Source organism: Malaclemys terrapin, chromosome 6, assembly GCF_027887155.1.
Source record: "Malaclemys terrapin pileata isolate rMalTer1 chromosome 6, rMalTer1.hap1, whole genome shotgun sequence".
Classification (NCBI taxonomy): Eukaryota; Metazoa; Chordata; order Testudines; family Emydidae; genus Malaclemys; species Malaclemys terrapin.
The window spans coordinates 101,089,578-101,112,583 of record NC_071510.1 but is presented as its reverse complement, the minus strand read 5'-3'; the positions used below and the strand labels follow the sequence as shown (position 1 = coordinate 101,112,583).

At 37.1% G+C, this 23,006-nt stretch overlaps 1 protein-coding gene across 3 annotated transcripts in view; it reads left to right on the top strand.

The window, feature by feature from the left end:
* The window catches only part of NDUFS4 (NADH:ubiquinone oxidoreductase subunit S4), a 62,995-nt gene that overhangs the window by 23,790 nt on the left and 16,199 nt on the right, over positions 1 to 23,006 (top strand). The window contains exon 2 of one of the 3 annotated variants that reach the window (XM_054032981.1): positions 10,195 to 10,273. The exons of the other annotated variants lie outside the window; for them this stretch is intronic. Coding sequence (XP_053888956.1) covers positions 10,195 to 10,273 — 79 coding nt within the window. The remainder of the gene's footprint in view (positions 1 to 10,194; positions 10,274 to 23,006) is intronic. 3 annotated transcript variants of the gene reach the window in all.

Below are 23,006 nucleotides of genomic sequence, written 5' to 3'. Positions count from 1 at the left end.
TGGTTTTTTGTTTAATTTTCTACAATTCAGGATACATTTTATACCAGAAAAAGAGCACAGCCTTTCCTACCACAGAGGTGGGTTATGGAAAGAGCCCTGCGTGGATACAAAATCTGCATCCAATCTGCAATTTGCAAAAATGGTCTGTGGATATTCGCGGGTGCGGATATAAAGCAGATATCCGCAGAATTGTAGGGCTCTAGTTGTGGAACTTGAGTTTCTTTCATTCCTTGCAGTGTTGGTGTTAAACCCTGAGACTTATGTTCTTTTTACTACAAAGAGAGCACTTAGAACAGTTTTTATTTACAGTTATTACTGATGTGGCCTGTATATGTGTGTGTGTGTGTGTGAGGGGAGAAGTTTGACATTCAGAAAGCAGACATAGCAAAATTAGATCACCTGTGTTTTTAATTGAAATTCCCTCCACCTTCAGCCTTCTCCCCATTTCTCAAGACCCTTTCCAAAAATAGATAATCCCCAAATCAGTCGATAGTTAAGAAGATCCTGCGTGGGCCAAATTAATTAAATACTAGTAAATGTTAGGATTGTTTCCCCTCTAACATCCAAGTTTCCACTGTTGCATTGAGAATCTGCCAACTCAGGATTATGATCAGAGATTAATTTCCAGACGTGTCTCTTCTGGTTTAGGGAGTAGTGCATAATGCCCTTCCCCAGTTACACACCAAATTGCTGATCAGAAGTTATTCTACAACAGATTGCAATAGTGCAAAACAATTCAGTCACTTGACATCAGTGGAACATCTTATAAATGTCCCCATTGCTAAAGAAATTAATATCTACAATCTTGTACGTTTTACATTACATGTTCTGTGACAGCTACTATAGTAATTTAGAGTTGGTCTCAGATTGTTTCATTCTTAGTGTGCTGAGCCACTCTGACGAAAGTGCGTATTTCCTTTTTAATAAAGTATTTATTACTTACAAGGTCGTGAGTTCAATTTCCAAAGACCGGTGATCTTCTGTACTAGTTGGCTTTGATATATGATACTTGGTAGTTAGTAGCCAAAGGTCAAACAATGTTAATATTTATTTTTTTTTTAGTATTTTTTTAAGCACACTCCAGATGAGCAACACCTGTATACCTAAAATGCAGTCTTCTCTAGCAGAAAAGCAAATTCAGTTAGTCCTTGTAAATTGGGATATATATTACATTATACATCAACTCTTCATCATAACTGCTTATACCTGTGACACTTTTTAATGTTTTCATTTTCACAGTTTGGATTTTTTTTTCCATTTTAAAGTAACAATTTCTGTAGTGTAAACTAGACTAGAACAGTTTTCCTTTCACCTATCTCAAACTCATTTTTCTGTGTTTATCATTTAACATAATTTTGAAGACAGAGGAGAAATTATGATGTGCAAGTATTGTTTAAGAATGTAGCTACTTTTAATTGCGGACTTGCTTCTCCTCCAAAACCAAGTTATTCATGCACTATGTGCCACAAAATTGTAATACAGAGACTTCACATAATCTGTTTTATAAACAGATATATATAAATATATGGAGAGAGAGAGAATTTTTAGATCCATAAACTCAGTTTTTACTAATAATTTTATTATCATAACATCTATATCCTACATGAAAAAATGCCCTAGTTTGTTTTGAATCTACTTCTTAATCATAATGTATTTCTAGCTATATATTATTTTATTTTTAGAATATAAAATGCACCATCCTGGAGCCTTTGAGCTCATGTACAATAAATACTGCTTAGAGAGTTACATTGGTTTAATGTATAACTTTGTTTCACATTCACATCCTTTGTCTAGCTTTTTCTTAGATTATTTCTGCTTTGTCCCTTTCTATGCAAGGTTCCCAAGAGTTAACTTTCTGTTCTGTGTATTCAAGGGTTGAGTTTTGATTTTTATTTGTTCTAGTACCTACTGTTGTTCATCTTAAAACTCCCTTTACGCTTGATCAGAATACATGCTTTTTCATGAGTGCTTTCAAAGCCCTACTATTATATGATGAATGAGACATGGGGTTTGATTTAAGGCTTTCCTCTGTCTTCCTATTATGACCCAATTTTCCTTTTTCGAAACTTCAAATTTTCTTCAACATACCTCCAACCGTTGACCAAAAGGCAGTGCTAAAAGATCAGTCAGATGTCTCCCACATAGTGGTTTAAATAGCTTTTTTTTTTTTTTTTTTTTTTTTTTTTTACAGTGAATTCAGTCTTACCTTATTGAATAGACCAGAGGAGTATGAATATTCTGCATGTGGTCATTCTGTGTACCAGCCAGGCAAGCACAGGAATTTGACCTCTTCTAAACATGGCTTCTTTACATTTTCCTTAATTTTTTTAGATAAGTCTCTATTACTTCAGTGTCTGTATCAGTCTTCCCAAATGTATAAGTTTTTAATTTTTTTGGTTGTGTATTTAAATGCAAAAAAAGAAATGGAGTTGTGTTACTATGTATTGGTTAATATGTAGTCGTCTTAGTTTCACCTAAAATCAGTCAGTGGAATCTTAAAATCTGATTAAAAATAACACATTTTCAAGACTAGTGTTTAGGCCAAATGCATTGCTTAATTTTCATGTAAAATTTAGCTAAAATATTTATAAAATGTTTTTCCATATTTAACAAATCTGAGCCGAAGCTCAGGTCTGGTAAGTCCACTTGGCACTTCTTGAGCTTGAATGGCACAAAGTGGATTTAAACTAGCCAGGAATGGTCAGCAGAGAGTTCTCCTTTATAGCAGAACTCTTGGATGGTGATGGTATCAGCAGAGCTGGCTTCTGCTTCCCTGATGTAAAGAGGAAAAGTGGTCATGATGGGAATGAGGAGCGCTGCTATGCCTTATCTTCCCAGGTACAAGGTTGCTGTGGGATCTTACACCAATGGTGTAAATTAGAGCTACTGATTGGTCAGGATTAGGGAATTTCAAATGACTCCCTAATGGGCACCCTTGAGGAAGGCTGAGATGTGCTTGTATTTTGAGGGGAAGGAACCTGAGGATAGTGAAAGGTTGAAGGGGGGATAAGTTTTTGAAGCTGCTGGCTCTGAGTTCAAGTAGCACCCTGTGAGATCAATTCAGTGAGATTTTTTTCGTATTCAACACCTTTGAAAATCAGACCAAAATTTCTTGCAATGATTGTGAACTTTGAATAGTCGGGTTACTCCTACTCAAATTATCAAATACTGTAGAATCAAAATCAATACCAAGTTCCACAAGTTAATTTCCCATGAAAGATAAAAATCAGTCAATAGCTTCTATAGTTCAAAAAATTGTTAAGCCCGAAAGATATGCTAGTATCATGTGTTCTACTGACATGAGAGACTCCATATGCTTCTACATCAGGTTCCAGCTATCTCATCTCTTTTGGATGCTCATTTTCAACCCCATTTCAAATAGAGAGCTCCCAGACTCTTCCCTAGCCTGGTAGCAAGCAAGAACAGATTCAAAGAGGTCATCTGATATAAGGAAACATATAGGCTTATGATTGCCAGTCTGTTTGACTGTAAATCCTTAGTACAGGGAAGATCGTCATGAAAAGAAGCAGAAACTGGCTAGAGAACCAAGCTATTTGACTAGCTCATCTTTCTCTTACAAAAACAGGTGCAACTTCAACCTGTCCACTATGATGGACAGCACTAGAGTGATGGCCCATACAGACAAACAAGTGTAACCTCTTCTTGGGGTCTGCATAGCAAAAATCAGCACAGCACAACTGGATAAGTAGACAAGAGGTGAACTGAGTGGAGTCTTTTTGTCCATAGCAAAACTGGGATCTTTTGGTAAGCAGACTGAAATGACAGAACAAGAGTTTATTCCTGACCCATTAGGAGGCAGCGGCTCTGAATATACTGTTTCAAAATTAATCCGTCTGCCTATTTTACTCCTTCTATTTCTGAAGAAAATTAATGAGTAATTCCAGTAGCACTCTTCTGGGCTGAGAATTCATAATTTCTGGACCTCACGGAACTGTCCTTGCACACTTTTCTCTCTCATTCCGTAAAGAGAGCCCAGAACTATTAGCCAAACTTAAGTAAACTTTGTCAAAAAGATTTGGAAGTTGAATGCAAATAACTGGGTTGTGGGGAATAGTCCTCTGTAGTAACTGACACCCTTTCTATCTGTGAGGAATAGACTTGGAATATGCTTAATTTGGCTTACATTTGGTTGATGGTATAGAAAAGAAAAAAAAAAATATCGAACTCCAGCCAATATAATTCCTCAAACACTAGAAGTTTTGCAAGTTGATCTGCCATTAGGGTGTTTTCATTCAGAACTAAAGATTCATGAGCCATGTCCACCACAGAGGTAAACAGGGCTTATTGGATTTATTTATTTATTTATTTATTTGTCATCCTCGTATCATAGATTTGTAAGGCCATAAAAGACCATTGTGATCATATAGTCTTACCTCCCACATAATACAAGCTATCAATTTCCTGCCCTCCTTTCCCCCTAGTAATTCCTGCATCAAATGTAATAACGTGGTTGCATTAGAGCATATCTCGTAGAGATCCAATCTTAATTTAAAGACTTCAAGTACTGGAGAATTCACCACATTCCTTGATGTGGATTACCCTAGCTGATTGATTGAATGATTGATAACTCTCACTGATAAAATCTTATGCCATAATGCAAGTTTGAATTTGTGGAGTTTCAACTTCCAGCCATTCAATCTCGTATATGTTTTTCTGCTAGATTAAAGAGCCCTCTAGTATGAGAGATCTTTTCCCTGGGTAGCTTCGTTAGCTTGGCCAGTGCCAGCCACTCCATTTTTAACTTAATGCACTGGTGATCTGTCTGTTCCATTTTTTTTTAGTCTTTATTTACCTACACAAAGAAAACATGATTGGATGTCTCTGTGAATTTTTCAGAGAGGAAAAATCCTTAGAAATTCCAATACCAAAACTTCATTTAAAAATGAGCTAACGTTTAACTACTCATAATTTCCTAAACGCAAATTTAAAAGCAAGGGATTGGATTGGCTCTGAACAATTTGGTGAAAACTCATGATCAAATGTCGTTTGGCACTAAATTTGTAACACCTCTGAAAGAATAAAGAAACTAACATGGAAATTATAAAGATATAATATAAAATGAACACCCATTAGCAATATTTGTAAAAGTGGAAAAATTGTAGTAGTATAAAAGAAACTTGAGAATATTTGATATGCAAATTAAAAGAATAAACTTTGGCATCCATTATGCCATTTTTAGAGCCACCTTTTAAAGTAAAACTTCAGTTTAAGTCTTGGTTATCCACTGATCTCAAGAACAACAGATTTCTACTAGTGCTTTATGATCAAAATGCTATTTGCATTAAAAGAATTATTTATCTAAGCCAAAGCATACCTAGACTAGTATGCATGTCTTTATTATAGTGAAGTAAAAAGTTATTTGAAAATCAAAGATTAAAATAGAATGAATACTGAGTTCATAGGTTTTCAGTGGTCTTCTAACTTCTTTTCCTATATACCAGCCCAAGCAGTTGATATAATTCCTTCTCGCAGTTGATGAGTGCAAAAATAAATAAAGGACTTGTGGTGAAAATATTACATAGCGTTGTTTGAAAACACTGAGTACTTCTTTTTCTAGCAGGTACAGCTAGTTCAGTTAAATGTTTTGCTGTTTTTTCTCTTTAGTGAATCTTTATTCCTATTTGAAAATACAATGCTTTGTTGCAAAGTTATTTTTCTTTTGCTCCTCAGGAGTGCTCTGTGGGCAGCACTCTGTTGGCTACAAAATTGTTCTCCAACTCCTATACAGTTTCTTTCTGATATAATAGATGGGAGCATCTGAACAGAAGAGTAATTGCTGAAAACTCTCTGTGACACTACACCCCATATTCTGCACAGTGATATTATTATATGATTATGGTATAATTATGATGCATTTTGTACAAGACAGATCATGTGAAGTGTCACTGGAAAAGTTATGGTTTGCTGAATATGATTATCCTATTTGTATGCATGTATCATTTTTGTATCTAAAATTAGGAATATTGACTATGTGTCTGCATTTCAATCATGCTTACTCTGGGTGACACCCACAACTAGCCTTTCTGGTACAACAGTGAAGAAGCCAAAGACAATGGACCCTGGAAGAACTTAACCTTCCTGTGAATGTTCTAGACTGCTATAACTCAGGTATGCAAGGTCATGTGACCAGACCATATGTCTCTGGACTCCATCTTGGGATGTCAGTATTTTTCCACAAACCAGTCAGGGAATCAAGTTTTGAAACAAAGGGTTCCCGAAATATGCTAAAGCTCTATAAGGCAGGGAGTGACATCACTCCCCACACAAGAAGAATCCTGGATACGCTTGAGGAACAAAGACTGAATTGAGGGAAGTGCTGGACCCAGGCTAAAGGGATTTCTAGCCTGTGTATGAAAGACCTGGGGATTCCAAGCTGTAAAGCAAGTGCAGTTTGTCCCTTAAGAATCTGCAGCCTGCTTGTATCATCAGCCAGGGTGAGAATTTGCTATTTCATATCCTATCTTTCTAGTATCTTAGACTTAGTTTGTGTTTTTTGCTAGGTAATCTGCTTTGATCTGTTTGCTATCACTTATAATCAATTAAAATCTGTCTTTTGTAGTTAATCAACTTGTTTTTGCTTTATCTACACCAGTGAGTTGGAGTGAGGTGCTTGGGAATCTTATCTCAGAGAGGCTGTTGCATATTCCTCTTCACATTGCGGGGTGGGGACTCTGAGTTTACACCGTACAGTTTTGTGCAGCGCAAGACAGTATAATTTTGGGTTTATGCTCCAGAGGGGATGCGTGCCTAGGGAGCTGAGAGTTACCGTGGCTTTAGCCCTTTTACTGTTGGTTGGTTTGTGCAGTGGCTAGTCAGAGAGCTGGGTGTGTCCCTACCTGTGTGTATGCTGGTGGAAATGTAAGACCAGGAGCAGGTCTGCAGCTTGTCACAGCAGCACAGGCTGAGGAGCCTAGGCTGGTGGGTCAGAGGGCTCAGTGGTACCCCAGTTTCCAGGGGGAACCTATCACACTCTCCTCCTAGTAGCTTTCAGAATGAACAGAACTGAGAAACTTCAGTAACTAATCAACATCTGCAGTGTCCACAGCTGTATCATCTGCACTTCATGGCCAGTTGATATTAAAAAATGGCTGATGCATCTCAAAATTTGCTATGGGCGTACGATCTTCATCACCATAAGATGATCCTCAACCAAAAAAACCATGACCATCTGTGTACTATACCACATTTGAAGATGTGTAGGATCAGAGATTGGAGGACCACAGACAATGCTGTAGTTGCCTTGCTAAACCATTTTAAACTTCTCCTGGTATGACAGTTTCAAAAATTGGACTATTGTCAGGATCAAAATGGTTTCTTGAGCAAGGGTCAGATAGCCTTTTAAGCAGAGCTGATATCTTGCTCTTCTGCAGGGAGTCGTAAAAAATCTGTTCCAATTATGGTTTTATTATCTCCCCACTGTCCTTCACCAGCCAAGAGAGACCTGAATTTGACTAGCATGACTTAGTCTGCACATTCCTAGCACTCCAAGAACCTCAGGAAGCAGCAATAGTTGAAACCCAGGCTGTGTACTGACACTCCCCACTCTCTTCCAAGCATACCTTTCCTACCAACAGATCAGTCTGATCTATGTGATCTTATTGTTAAAATAGCTTGGAAATTCCTTAATATTCTGGATGTAAACAGCTTTGATTTAACCTGGGCTCATCCTCCTGGACTGTTCTGCTGATTGATATTGTGAAGGTGAAGATATCCATATAAGCTCTTTAGTTTCAATTATTCCTATTTGGACCAAGACTTCTCCCCCCAATGCTCCACCCATATTTCCTTCTGCTTCATCTGAAAAAAAATACTATTGTGTAAGATGGAACCAGAGAAGGTTGTGTTCATGGGTAAAGGTTGAAATATCACTAAAAGGCTAATAAATTTTGCCAATTTCCTTTGAGCCCTCTGAAACAGTAGATTATAACTTATTATTCGTACTGCAGTAGTATCTAGGAGCCCCAGTCATAGATCAGAACATCATTTGGCTAGGCACTGTACAGGCACATTACGAAAGGCAGTCCAGTAAGCCTGCAAGATCAGACCATCAAGAAAGCTTGACAGAAGTGAGTGCTTCAACCAACAAAACAGAGGTGGATAATGGTCAGTCTACAAAGGCATATCCCCTTTCTCTCACCCCTCCACCTCCAATGTCAGTCCCAAAAAGAAGATCCAGAGTTCAGCCATCTGCTAGAATTGAGCCAGAAGCTACCTGAGACAGACACACAGTTGTCACTATAGCCAAGAGACCTTAAGTTAATTAAGAAGGTTCGTCATCTGCATTTATGCTGAAGTCACCCAGAACAATTGGTTTCTATTATTCCAGTGCTGCCACAGAGGAAATCTGTCAGCTCAAGCAAGAATGATGAGTTCACGTGTTCAAGTGGGATGATGCAAGAATTTTTGTACTTAAGAAGGCTGCATTATCATGAAAAAGTAAAAATAATAAAAGAAGGAATTTGTTTTGTAATTGATGGCAAACTGCTTTTTTGGCAAATCAAATTTAATATAGTTAAAAATGAGCTGCATTAATGCACATTAAATAACATAGACCAATGGGAATACACAACTGAAGTAGAATTGCGCTGAGCTTGAAATAATAGTAACATAACCTCTTGGAATGTTGTTGTTTTCCTGGACAAATGGAGTTGGATCCTACTAATTCCAATTATAACTTTGCATAAAATAGTTGTGGCTTGACCTGTGCTCAGTGATCTCAAACTCTTCCAAGCAATAATAGCTAGAACTTTGTCATCATTGTTAAAATAACTTTTTCAGTCACTTTAAATGTTAATTGGACTGTTTTCTCTAAAATGGGGGAATTAATTTAGTTGATGTTGGAAAATGCAGTAAAGCTGGTTTATTACTAAATTTTGGGAATAGATGAATTTATAATAGCCATTTGGACTCTATACCTTCAAAGCACTGTACATAATTATGACATGCTTTTCAAATTTGTTCTTGAATGCTTGTATGCAAACTCATAGTTCTTAAACTGTATTTCGTATTGTAGCCTACTAAACAAATGTACATAGTTGTTGGTTTCTATTTTTGGCTTAGATAGTATTTAAAAAAAATAAATCTGAACATACTGTCATTCTGTTCCTGAAAAATTTGGATTTCAGAATGTACTCATGTTGCATGGTTGGCTTTCAAAAATTGTATAATGTAGTGATAAAAGATATGCCAATAAATCACCAGCAAGTCAGCCATGACACCTCATAAACAAAAATCTCATAAACTTCATTTGCATTATGAAGTATGTCTAACTTTCTGAATTATGTAACCTCTGAAGGACAATCGAAAACTCCGGTAGCCTGGTCCACTCTTTTTTGTACTTATATATTCTCTCACTTTAATGCATCATTTGTTTAAAGCAACCTGAATTAAACATAAAGCACACCGAGTTATCAGAGAAAACTGCTCTTTCACTTGCTGTTGTACTGTTTTGCCAAGGGACCAACTGCTTTTGTGGGCCCAATCCTGCTCCCAGTGACTCCATAAAAATTAATGGCAAAACCATCACTGAATTAACTGAGAGCAGGATTGGCTTCATAGTTGTGCCCATACTTAATGTTGTAGGTTTTACTAATTATGCTAAAAGGTTAACCAAAATGTTTGGAAGTTATTAAAAAGATCAACAGTTGAGGTAGAAATGAATCAAAATGAGCTGTACCTAGTCGTATAGACAGAATTTGTATCTGAATTATCAGTTAAGAGGAGTGAGTTTGTTTAATATCCTGTTATTAAACGGTACAACTAGCTTACGCCATTGGGATAGAATTAAGATTGTTTTCCTCTGATGCCATCATTTAGGATCAGAGTTCCTGAATACTTGCAGCAGCTTTGTGTTTTTGTCTGTTCGTGACAAACCAACTACTGTACATTCATATAGAGCAGTACAGTCCTTGCCACTGGCAGTCTCTCTGTGACAGAGAGCCTGTAGGCTGACATAAAGTGCAGCCTGTTGTGAACTGCTAAGTGGGAGTCTGCCAAAAACTCAGCAGACAGAACTAATTGGGGAGAAAAAGGATTTTTGTGCCCTCATCTCTCCCTCTTCCATTTTTTTTTTACAAGATGGATATTGATAAAGTAACTTGTTTATGTAAGATTTGTCTGCCTCTATTTTCTCATTGCATGAATCATTTTTTAACTTCAAGTCTTGCACTGCAGGTCACTGAGCACTTCCACATGGCGGCTGGCACAGGACCAAGCTCAAGACACGCAACTCATCACAGTTGATGAAAAATTGGTAAGGGTTTTCTACTGCACACTGCTATGATACTGCCTTCAGGGTTATTTCTGCACAATAGGCATCAGTATGGTCTTCCATGCTCTTGTAGGAAAGCCATATAAATGTAAACTACAAAGCAAAAATCTCTCATATATTTTAAAGTGGGAATATTAGTGAGCCAGAAGGAAATCTCTATGTGAAAGAAATTCATGGTTACAAATATTAAATAATACAGAATTATGAAACTATCTTGGTGGTGTTTATTTTGTGGTCAAGAAGCAGTAAGAACTCTATTTTTGTAATGAAAGTGCTATTTTTGAAAGCTATACATTTTGCCTTTTTAGTGAAATCACACAGAATTTACCACTGCTTCCTAAAATTGACTTTACTGGGTTCTACAGTGCTGAAGAAATAGTCTAAAGAACGATGCAAAGTTAGTGTTACTTTGTACCTATACTCGGCTTTTGAATATGCATGAGGGTTAGATTACAACTAGGAACAAATGCATAGCATTCTTCTCCTAATCAGTAGCAGATTAGAATTTTGGCAACCTTCTCTTATAAATTTTGCAATGTGTGGTCCGTTACTTTAGATGCAACCTGATACTTATGCTTACAATATACAATAGCATAAGTTTTGTAAGACTTCCAGGCCTTCTGGTGGGAATGTGTCATAGCAAAAGCATGTTTTTCAATGGCTTTCTTACCACTTTTAAATCTTAATTTTAAAAAAATCCCATAATAGATAGTTCATATTGTATTTACCTTCAGGCGTACAAAAAAGCATCTTAACTTCTTGGGAATAAAAAGAAATACTTTATCATCTAAATTGAAAATGTGTAATAGTAACTTCAGTATTGAGACATCTAAAGCTTTTGAACATCTTTTTAAAACTTTATTTCCCATAGTTTCCATAATATAAATATGGGTCATTCTTTCCTTATCTATGTCAACTGGTAACTGTTCAGATTATCTGTAAATACATTACAGTACCCCTAATCATTTTTATCTGAATCTCATTTTCAAAAATAATAAACATAGTTCTAGTTTATAAACTTTAGTGTTAAGATTTTTTTTCTCTATTTTGGCAGATGTGGTTATTTAGTTGGACAAATGTGTAACTTGTTGTGCAGCATGTGCCATTTTATGTATAGAAACTTAAATACAATAGTTCAGTTTTCAGCATATGGATTAAAAGTCACTGGATGCTGCCTAAATACTCATGTTCCTGTTTTTCCTAGATTTAATAATTATCTTATGAATTGCATTTCATAGAATTATTGTAGCACTGTTCCCTAATCTAAAGGTTTAACACTGGAGTGGTAATTTGTATTATAGTTACATGTATCTTGGCTACAAAGGGGTCAAGTTCAATTTGTACGTTTTGTGGATTTTTTGGTATTATGTACAATACTTTCAAATTTGATAATGCAATCCCTGATTAATTCTGTAAATACAGTATTTATCTGGCAGCCCTTTAAATAGTAAATAAGATGGTTAAATGTTCATTTTGTCCAGTTCTTCCCAGTACTGTGGTAATAGGTCTAACCAAATACTGTTGTTTATTTACAATTTATTTGTGGATCTTACTGGAATATTTTTCTTCTGTGCTCATACAGGGCTTGAGATTAATTTTTGTAATACTATGAATCTTTTCAACTACTGTGTCTGTAGACTTAATTACAGTCTGATTAGATTTGTTTGTAATGGAGTCAATGTAGAAACCATTTCAGAAAAACACACACCTGAATAAAAATGACAGGCCTTTAATAGTTCATGTTTATAAACGAGGAGGGGTTTCAAGTGAATGTTTGATGATTAGGTTGCTATGTAAATAACTTGATTTTGGTTGTTGACATAAATTCATTTTTATTAAATTATACATTAACTCAGTTGTAAATTAGGATTAAATCCCTTATTTAGCAGCAAATCACTTTTCAGAGACTTTAATACTTAATTTTCTGTTCATTTTTTCAAAAACTAGTGCTAAGCATAATGAAACCACACTGTATCTATGCATAATTATATAGTTAAATTACATTGCAGAAACTGGTACTTTTTCCCTCCTGGAAAAGTTTCATATTTGCTGCATGTGTAGACATCTCCTTATCAGAGCTCATTAAACCATACTGTGCAATATGAGTTGAACTCTTATTTCCTCCCCCCGCCCCCCAATTTTGTCATAACTACTGTCATAGACTCACAGGACTCATGCTCTCTCTCGGCTCCGTACGGTCCCTGGGAGGAACCCCCTTCAGTGTGACAGCCCTTCTCGAGGGTTCACATTCTCTCTGGGGGTTAAGCCCTGTGTTTCAGCGCCTCCTGGATCTGCACTTCCCTGAACCTTCAGTATGCTCTTGCCGTGGGCCCCCTCAGGGAGTCCCCTTGCTCTGGACCCCCGAGACCTTCATACCCAGAGGAAATAATGCAACCCCGATCTCTAAGCTGCAGTGACTCTCAGCTAGCGTAAAACAGAAGGGTTTATTGAACATCTGAACACAACACAGGAAGTTCTCAGGGCCCTCGGGCCTAGCAGCCCTCCACACAGTTCATCTAGGTCTTTTCCCCCATCCAGGTGAGCTCTGGTTGCTCTCTCTCCACAGTCCAGAAGCCCCCTTCTTCCAGCTGACCATCCTATATCACCTCCCCCAACAGCCCCTCCTCTGTCCTTTGTCTTCAGTCCCAGATAAACAGGCCACCTGGGCCCTCTCTCTCTTCCATCCTTTGTTTCCCCACTGGCTGGAACTGTCTGGTCAGGTCACGGGGTCCTCTCTCCTCAGCCCATTGTCCTCCCACTGACCTGAACCAGCTGACTTCCAAGCTGGGGTGGTCCTCCTGGTGACCAGTCACTAGGGTACCCAATCTCCAGGCTGTTGTCCAGGGTCCCAACTGCTAGGCGAGGTCACCGCTAGTCCTCTGCAACAACAAACCCCCTCTCCCACCACCTCGTTAAATAAGCAAAACACAGGGAAACCAAGTCTTCCACACTCTGCATGCAAACCATTGAAAAAATAAGAAAATCCCTCGCTTTGTCACAACCACATTCCCTACATCTGACATATCTTTCTCAGTAGATCAGTTGCACGTATGACAATATCTAGTAGGAAAAATGTAACATTACTATAGGTATTGCTGATCTACTTGATGTACATACATACATATGGCTGTAATGTCAGTAAGGCACTTCAGTGATAATCCAAAAGAAGAACATTAAAAGTGCTTTATAACTACACTGCAGCCTGAGGATGGAATTACTTTTATCATAGAAATGTAGGACTGGAAGGGACCTTATTAGGTTGTCTAGTCTAGTTCCCTGCACTTGAGGCAGGACTATTTATTGTCTGGACCATCCTTGACAGGTGTTTTTCTAACCTGTTCTTAAAAACCTCCAATGATGGAGATTCTGCAATCTCCCTAGGTAATTTGTTCCAGTGCTTAACTACCCTTGCAGTTAGGAACTTTTTCCTAATTTCTAACCTAAATCTCCCTTACTGCAATTTAAGCCCCATTACTTCTTGTCTTGTCCTCAGTGGCTAAGGAGAACAATTTATCGCCCTCCTCTTTATAATGTCCTTGTACGTACTTGAAGACTGTCATCTTCTCTTCTCCAAACTAAACAAATCCAGTTTTTTCAATCTTTCCTCCTAGGTAGGGCCCTACCAAATTCACAGTCATAGGATTTTTAAAATAATAAATTTCATGGTTTCAGATATTTAAATCTGAAATTTCACAGTGTTGTAATTATAGGGGTCCTGACCCAAAAGGGTGGGGGGGGGTTACAAGGTTATTGTAGGGCGTCACAATATTGCCACCCTTACTTCTGCGCTGCTGGTGGTGGCTCTTCTCCCTTCAGAGCTGGGAAGCCGGAGAGCAGCAACTGCTGGCTGGGAGCGCAGCTCTGAAGGCAGTGCTGCCACCAGCAGCAGTGCCGAAGTAAGGATGGCAATACCCATACCATTACTTCTGCGCTGCTGCTGGCAGGGTGCTGCCTTCAGAGCTGGGCGTCTAGCCAGCAGCTACCGCTCTCCGACCACCCAACTCTGAAGTCAGTGCCAAAATAAGGTTGGCAATACCATGACCTTCCTATGATAACTTTGCGGCTCCCTGCGACCCCCTTTAGGGTCGGGATCCCCAGTTTGAGAAACACTGGTCTCCTCTGTGAAATCTGTATAGTATAGGGTAAAAGTACACAAAACAAGATTTCATGGGGGAGACCAGATTTCACGGTCCGTGACGCGTTTTTTTCCATGGCCGTGAATTTGGTAGGGCCTTACTCATAGGTCATGCTTTCTAGAACTTTCATCATTTTTGTTGCTCTTTCTCCAATTTGTCCACATCCCAAAGTGTGGTTCCCAGAACTGGATACAGTACTCCAGATGAGGTCTTATCAGTGCTGAGTAGAGTGGAAGAATTATGTCTCATATCTTGATTATAACACTCCTGCTAATACATTTTGGAATGATGTTCACTTTTTTTTTTTGCAACTGTATTACATTTAGTTTGATCCACTATAACCTTCAAGAAGTGATGATGCTCTAATACATTCCCTGTCATGATTATCACTTTCATTTCCTGTGTAGTCCAGATGTTAAGGTATCTTCGATGAATAGCCAAAGCCAAAATAAATATATAAACTAAACAAAGCTAAACAAAATCATGGGTGTTGCATCATATCCTGAATCTCTGGTCAAACTCAGGCTCTGGTGCGTCACCAGCAGGGTTGAGTTCCAAAGGCCTGGCATTTTATCCAATAAGCTTACAGCCAGGGCATTCCATCTGTTCTCAACTGCTAGGATAAATGGCAGCGTGAGAAGGGTTCTGAGACCCTGGGCTGTCACTGACAAGGTCTTTTAGCAGTGGATCTCCCTCAAGTGATGCTTAAAACAATGTAACTGCAAATATAGATGGGACAACATAGTTTGAGCATCATTGCAGAAAGTATGATTAGTATTGCAGAAAGTAAAAAATTCCACTATTGCAACTTACAAGCTTCATTTGTACGGTTGTAAGCCTGTTTAGAGTGTCTGCCCCAAGCAGGCCTTGTATTTGGCATACTACCATTGTACAGTGGGTACCTATTGCATAGTTTTCCAGCAAAGCGCAGTTCTGTGGAAGTAGCTGTCCACAGTTGAAGAGGTGCTGTACCAAAATTTTCATAAAGCTTTTTTCAATGGATAAGACTGGTTGACATCAGTATTGCATAAAATATTTTTAAACAAGAAAATCCATAATATTGCGTGCTTTATACCTTTAAAGAGAACTCATATAACTGTACATAAGTTACAGTAGCACACAAAACAAGAAGTAAAAATACAGGAGACATGGCAAGAGTCTGTGCTAGGTGGACTACAGGTGCTGCACTAGCTACAGGTGCTACACAAATGCTTTCTGTTTATTAGCACTGTTATGGAGCACAGTGACCTGCTGCGGGATACAGCAGTGCCAAGCTTTGCTTACAGTTGCTATTGTGCTGTGAACGCTTTTTGCATTTTTTTTCTTTTTTGTATATAGACAGTGAAATGTGGTACAAGCAGGACGAGCTACTTGCAGTGGTGCTTGTAGTGACAAAATCCTGTATGCTGCCAAGCTATTGACATTTCAGCGACTATGCTGAAATGGCTTTGCCCTGTCTATATTATCAGTTAAGATGTTTTCTTGGAATCAGTTTAGGAGAACTTGTTACTGAAAACTGTCAACAATGGGTCAGTTTCCTTCTGTAGACAGGAATTCAGAGAACTGGCATTTGAAGTAATTGTACATGTAAGTGAATGGGAAGCCAGTGCAAAAATGTAAGCACTCACTCCAGTCAGGAGGTAGACAGTTGCATGCCTCACCTGCTGCGACTTTTAAGAGGTCTTTAAGTATACAGCACATTACAATAGTCCAGCCTTGAAATAACAGATGGATGACTACATCAAAGGGGAGTAATAGTGGCAACCTGTTGACCATCCATAGGTGGTAGTGATGGCCTGCAGTGATTTTTACTATCTGAGAATACAGGATTAATGATGGATCAATAGGATTCCTAGCATGTGAGCCATTTTGGCATGCATATACTTTCAGTAACCAATTGTAGAAACTATCCCAGTCCACTTCTCTAGAAGCTTGCCCTACCAGCAAGCATCATTTAGCCATGTCAGCTTGTAACCAGTTTACCTTCATTCATTTCCCTGGCTTGGAAAGTAGTGAAAGTATAATTTGGGCTTGATTAAAGAAGACATAGTATGGAGTATATTAAACAATGGTGACACTGCAGCACAAAATAGAAATATGTACCCATATGTGGAAAATGATCATGAAAAGTTAGACGTTTTCAAATGTCTCATATTGTCTAGAGTGCTATAATATAAAGGACACAGCAATAAGAGTTTTAGCACACCCTTAAAAGTTTGGATCATTTTCCAGCAGATCCAAAAGAACTAAAAAATGTCTGGTGGTATAACTACTTCTTGAAAACAAAGCTTGAGTATACTGCAAAGTTAGAGGCAAATCAGTGTGATATTCTTTCTGGAGTTTGTCTTAGACGCTATTTTTGTGAATTGAAAGGAGAGACATTTGGCAAATTACTGCTTTATTAAATATTGGTTTACTGTACTTCCAAGAAGAGGAAATCTTAACTGGAAATTCTCTGAGCAATACTACAGCATTTTACAATGGGGATACAGTGGACATGCTGTATGTTGATTTTCAGAATGCTTTTAACATAGATCGCTTGGGCAGCAGTTGAAACTGCTGCTAATTTTGTGCATTTTACAGTATCTGGTTTTAAGAAAATTAAGGTAATCGTTTAGTCCTTTGTGCTTTCTCCTATACTGCCTCTAATCTGAAAAACTACATCATTATCCACCTTTTAAAATTCTCTTTTGTTGTGATACCTACCAAAACTTGACAACCATTAGGTCACTGGTTTGTTGAGACCGCTGGCTATCATAGTGACTGGTATTATCTCATTATTTCCTTGTACTCTTCATCTGTCTGTATTGCATCATCTGTTGTCGTCTCTTATCTTATACTTTAGTCCCTGCCCCAGAAATATTACAGTCTGTCTTATTTTGTATTTGTACAGCGCCTAGCACAATAGAGCCTTGATTCATGACAAGTGCCGCTTGGTACTATAATAATAAAAATAATAATGTTGTAAATGTACACTGGTGACACACTTGATCACCAGAACAAACATTTATTGCTAAAATAGTAATTTATATTAAAATGTTGTTTTGGTTCTCTTTTGGTTCTAGTTGCTGCTAGAAATATCTTAAATACAGCACACATTTATATTTACAGATCATCTAGTATATTGATTGTTAGTTCATTGCATTTCGCTGCCTGGCAATTAAATCCCTCTTTAATTAGAATAACCTATCTCAGTTCAGCCTCTAGTGCTTGCTGCAACTTGCTTTTGTAAGTAATTACTGTTTGATTAAGCATGTAGTGGTGTTAGCAAGCTCAGTTGACTGATAGTGATATATATGGAGCTTTCTGTAGAATGTCTGCAGGAAACAAGTTATTCACCAGAAGAGAGGATAAACTTTTTGTAGCTCTGACAGTGCAAGTAAAGAAATTACTGTATCATCCTCTTTTGTAAAGAAGAAAAAAATGGTGTGAACAAGCTTTGAAAAAAACCCAAAACAAATATTGATACATGAATATATTGGTGTTTCTAGGATTAGGATAATTTTCTTTCCTTATGGAAAATATTTATAATGCTAAATTTGCAGAATTTTTAAAGTAGCCCCTAACTTATTCAGAATCAGTTTCTACTGAGCTATCTTGAAACAAATGTACCGTAGTTATGCTGAGCGTTACATTCTCATGTGCATGTTTTTGAGGAGAAGGTAGAGGAATTGGTTTTCTTTCTGAGATCCTTTTCTTGTGGTGCATGGTAGCACTATCTCTGCTAGGTTATTGGAAGGAGGAGTGTCTGAGATTGGTGGCTATACAACCTTCTAACATCTCAAGTGTCTGTTTTGTCTGGACTTCCCTCATGCAGCATTCTTGTGCAAAAATTTCAAGGCTTTAGTCTGAAGCACTGGGTCAAAGGATATGTCTCTTTGAGGGGGAGACAGGAGGGTTTTTGTTTTTGTTCACTGTGTAGTATTTCATTTTACATCAAAGAATACTAGTCTTCTAGAACCTGTGATGGTGGCAGTTTAGTACAGCTTTTTAAAAGACATATACTAAATATGGCAACATTTTACAGTTAAGAGTTTTCATTTACAAATACTTATTTTGGTTTTATAAGTAAATATGCAAACAGTAATTTGACTATATTGTAAATAATTTAGCCAGCCATATAATTGTCTTAAATTGAAGTCTCAAAAATGAATACTTATGACTCAGTTTTGCTTTTAAAGAATAATTGTGGCTATTTTCACAACTCCAAATGCCAGTGTGACTAGCCAATCCCTTTTCAGAATTGCTTTAAGTAAAGGCCCTGTCCATGTTGCTGTTGCTTGCCCTAATTTACTCTTAAGTATCATTTCCATTCAATATTTGTGTCATAAATATGTGAGGTGTATGGTAAAAACAGCTCCAGGCCAAACTGCTTCCTATACAGGAAAATCTTGCATAAGGAACAAGAAATTGTTTCCACTCATAATATTTCCTTTGAATCATTCTGTTGGGCTTGCATGGGAGGAGCATGATTTACCCCTCAGGAACAGAGATTTAAGGGCCTGAAACCTATGTAAATCCCTGTCTCTCTGTATAATGGCTCTGTGCTTCTGCACTAGTTCTGCCACCTCCAAGGTCAATGGCAAAATGGCTATAGTTGCACCAGTATTTTTGGCATTTCTTAGTTACTTTTGAACTACCGTCTCAGGGCTGGTTTCTCACAAAAGGGGCAACCTGTGTATAATGAGGCTGGATGGGTGTGGCAGAGAATATCAGTTTTTCATCTCACAAGTTCTTGCTGTGTGGCTTACGCAGTGTCTATCTTGGTAAGAACATGCTTCAGAGAAATTGCTCCTCCCCTTTTATATGGTTAGTGCCTCTCTTTTTTTTTTTTTTTTTCCACTTTAAAGTAGAACAGAGCATGTGGCCCAGTGTCTTTATCTTTTTCATGAGAAAACAATCTTCACTGAAGCTGGAAAGAATTGTTACCCTTTTCTGTGATCGTTGGGTAAACAAGTGAGAGAGGGTATGTTACAAGTGATCTCCACTAAGGGCTGACAAAACATGTTGAATGTGGTTTCTGTCTCTCTTAAAGGGGATTAAAATGTGCCACTAATCATAAAAACTTCCAAGTATCTCCTGTAAAAGACGTGTATGATATTACTGTTCTTGCATATGAGGAACTGTTCACTTTTCTTTGCAAACAGTTTAATAAATAATCTTTTATTCACATAAGAGTGTATACATATGTAAGTGATTTTTGCAGTATGGAATAGTTTTGTGTATAATTTGAAATATTTTAAAATGTAGCAGTCTAGAGGTAATAAATCCTATAGGCAAAAACTTCTTTAGATTATCTATAGAAGTAAGGAATCTTCACTTTACATTACTTGTATACATTGTAACATTAAAATATTTCACTTGTAAATGACCAAAAAGTTGTTAATGCAATCATGTCTGTGTCTGACTCAAATTCACCTTCAAATCCATTAATTCTGTCTTTCTTATAAGCTAGTAGCTGAATATTGCAGTACTAAAACAGAAATGTATTTTTACCATAATCATGTTTTTCCCAAACTGAACTTTTCATGTTTATAAATGAATTATGTATATACAATTGGTGTAAAATATATTCTTCTGTTTTCATTGTTCTTTACATAGCAATAGAAAATTAAAGGCAAAGATCCTATATATGACATGTCTAACTTCAATACCTGTTAACTTCTTAGACCTAGATTTTTCTCTGTTGCATCACAGAAATTGCATGGAAACAGGATTTATGGCTGTCAGCAACTTGAGAAGGATAAACTCTGAAAAACACAACTCTAACTAAACCGTAGCTTGACCATAAGGCAAACAAGGAATAATCAATAGGCTATATTAGTGCACAAGTTTTAAAGAAATTGCAAAAAGTTTCCAATTGATTAATCTAAATTAAACAATCATACTGTAAATACAATGTTTGTTTTATTTTGCAAGATAGTATTCAACTATAGCTTTCATCAGTGATGGTTAAACATTGAAGCTTTGTTTTATATGGAGAGAAATGACTAACATGACACAGTCAGAGAATAGAACCTTCTAAAACATGTTAAAAGCTTAAAAGTCCTATGCACTAATTAACAAAATACAGTGAAAGTTTAAACTGTTAATAGCTGCAACATCCCTGATGCATAGAACTGCAGTATACTAACACTGTATAACCGTTCTCTATTTTGTACTCTTAACTAGGGTAACTGTGTCCATTTTTTTTTTTCTTCACTACCTGCTGTATATGGAAATTGTGCACACTGCTTGGCACTAACTTTCAACATTTAAAAGCTATGCATATTACTGCATGGAAGAATTACATCTCCGATTACAGTTGAGGACAATTTTTAACATTCTGGGGGGGTTCTTATAATTCCTAAAATTTAATAATACCTTTTTAAACAGAGGTACAAAATGCCCCATTCAACACTACTGCAATTTTGTAATATTTGATTTAGGATTTACTTCCATTCATTGTTCTCTCCCAAATTTTAAGACTGTTTTACATGTAGCAAGGACTTACTACAGCAGTAGGAATTGCTTTCTTTATCGTGAGAGAAGCAAAGAATGAAGAGCACATGTGCCAATAAAGAAGGGTCTTGGTTTACATGGGAGTAAGGTCTTCTGGGAATTATACTTAATTGAAGTGAAACAGTAGTATTTGCTGCTATTGACAATATTGGTCTTTAAAGTTAAAAATATCCATTTTCACTTTTGTTCTCGCTAGCTCCTGTGCACTCACTCAATGCACTACCTTTTGTTTAAATAAGACTTGTGCAAGGACCTGGATAGCTTATTGAATTAAATTCCAAACTTTTGAGTTACGACTTTACACCTAGTTGTTCCACAATTGCATGAATCAAAGTGGTGATTTTAAAAGCATTTCATTATTGTAGAAATATAATAGACTTTAAGGTCAGAAGGGACCATTATGATCATCTAGTCTGACCTCCTGCACAATGCAGGCTACAGAATCTCACCCACCCTGTATCAAATCTGTGTCTGAGCGATTGAAGTCCTCAAATTATGGTTTAAAGACTTCAAGATGCAGAGAATATTCCTTTGACCATACTCCACACTATATCATCTGACATAAATTAGCATTAAAATTCTCTGATTTTTATAGGTTTAATCTATATAAAATGGAACTACTTTAACATGGTGCAGTATGATTTCTTAGAATCAGTATTTAGAAAAGACCATTTAAGGTCATCTGGTCCATATTTGGAGCAATTTATACTGGTGGATGCCTGGGAATGGATGCAGAAAAGGAAATGCTGTAGGGCTCACTATTGTCCAAAGAGAAACAAAGTAAAGCAAAACCTGCTCAATTTGTCTTGCTTCTGATTTATTTCCTATGAAGTAGTGACTTGATACATTAATATAGTCATGACATCTTAGTAATTTGGTTTTCAGGAGTTTTTATGACTGCTGTTCTAGTCATATGAGAGGGAGATAGTATGTCCTTTTAAAAAAGGGAAAAAAAAAGTGTGTGTGTGTGTGTGACAGACACCTGTAAACTTCCAGTGGCCATTATATGAGCCAACAATCCTATTACACAAAGTGCTGCTGGACCTTTAATGGAAATAAGTGGTCGAGACCTCAGTTTTGCATCTCATCTGAAAAATGGCATTTTAAGCTAGTGTGTGCTACTGTTATGGTGGGTTACTGGTTAGTATTATCACTTAGGCAAGACTCTCACTTACTGAGTTGCCATAACCACTTCCTGTAGAACCTATTTGTACCTTTTTGCTTTCCTATCTAAGTACTGGTCCAGCCCAATCCGTTTAGTCCATGAGATCTAATAGACGTGCAGCACAAACAATCAGAAGTGCAAGATGAATATTTTGTCTAAAACTCTCAGCCTCAATTGTTGTTATAACTTTGTTAATCTGTAGTGTATACAGAGTTGAAGATTCAGTCAAGGGAAACAGAGCAATGATGTGTATGGCTGCTCCTTCCTGGTCTCTTGCTCTTTTGATTATTTGCGCTTTACTTCTGCTAGACCTTATGGAGTAAGCAGATTGGGCCTGGTCATTGCTTAGATGGCAAACCAACAGGGTATAACTAGGTGCTACAGGAAGTATTGATGGCAATTAAGTAAATTTAAGCTCTCTTCCATCCCGTACCTTTCAGTTTTGATACCGAGAAATAATGTCTTTTGTTACAAATACGGGTGGTAGCAAGATAGCAATGGCATATTGCCAACAATTGCAAATGATAGGAAGCTAGGAAGCAGTATCAAATCACTTCAGCTATGTAACGGTTATCTTTCTTTGTGTAAGCCCAAGTAATGTTAAACAATATCCCTATTTCCATTTATTTGGAAAGTCATAATCCAGAAACTTGGCTATTGTTGTAATTCTTAACCACTACACTTTTTTTGTATTTCATTGTGATATGTTTGTTTTTATCTATCTATCTACTACATAGTGTATATGTACAGTCTAAACCTTTTACAGTACAGAAAAATGCATATCACTAAATTTGTATTCTACGACTAGTAACAAACATTTTGGTGTGTCTTCTGGCAGAATAAATAAATCTTCTATACATGACACTTCTAGAAAGAATATTCTGTCTATTCTTAATATTATGCTTTGAAACTA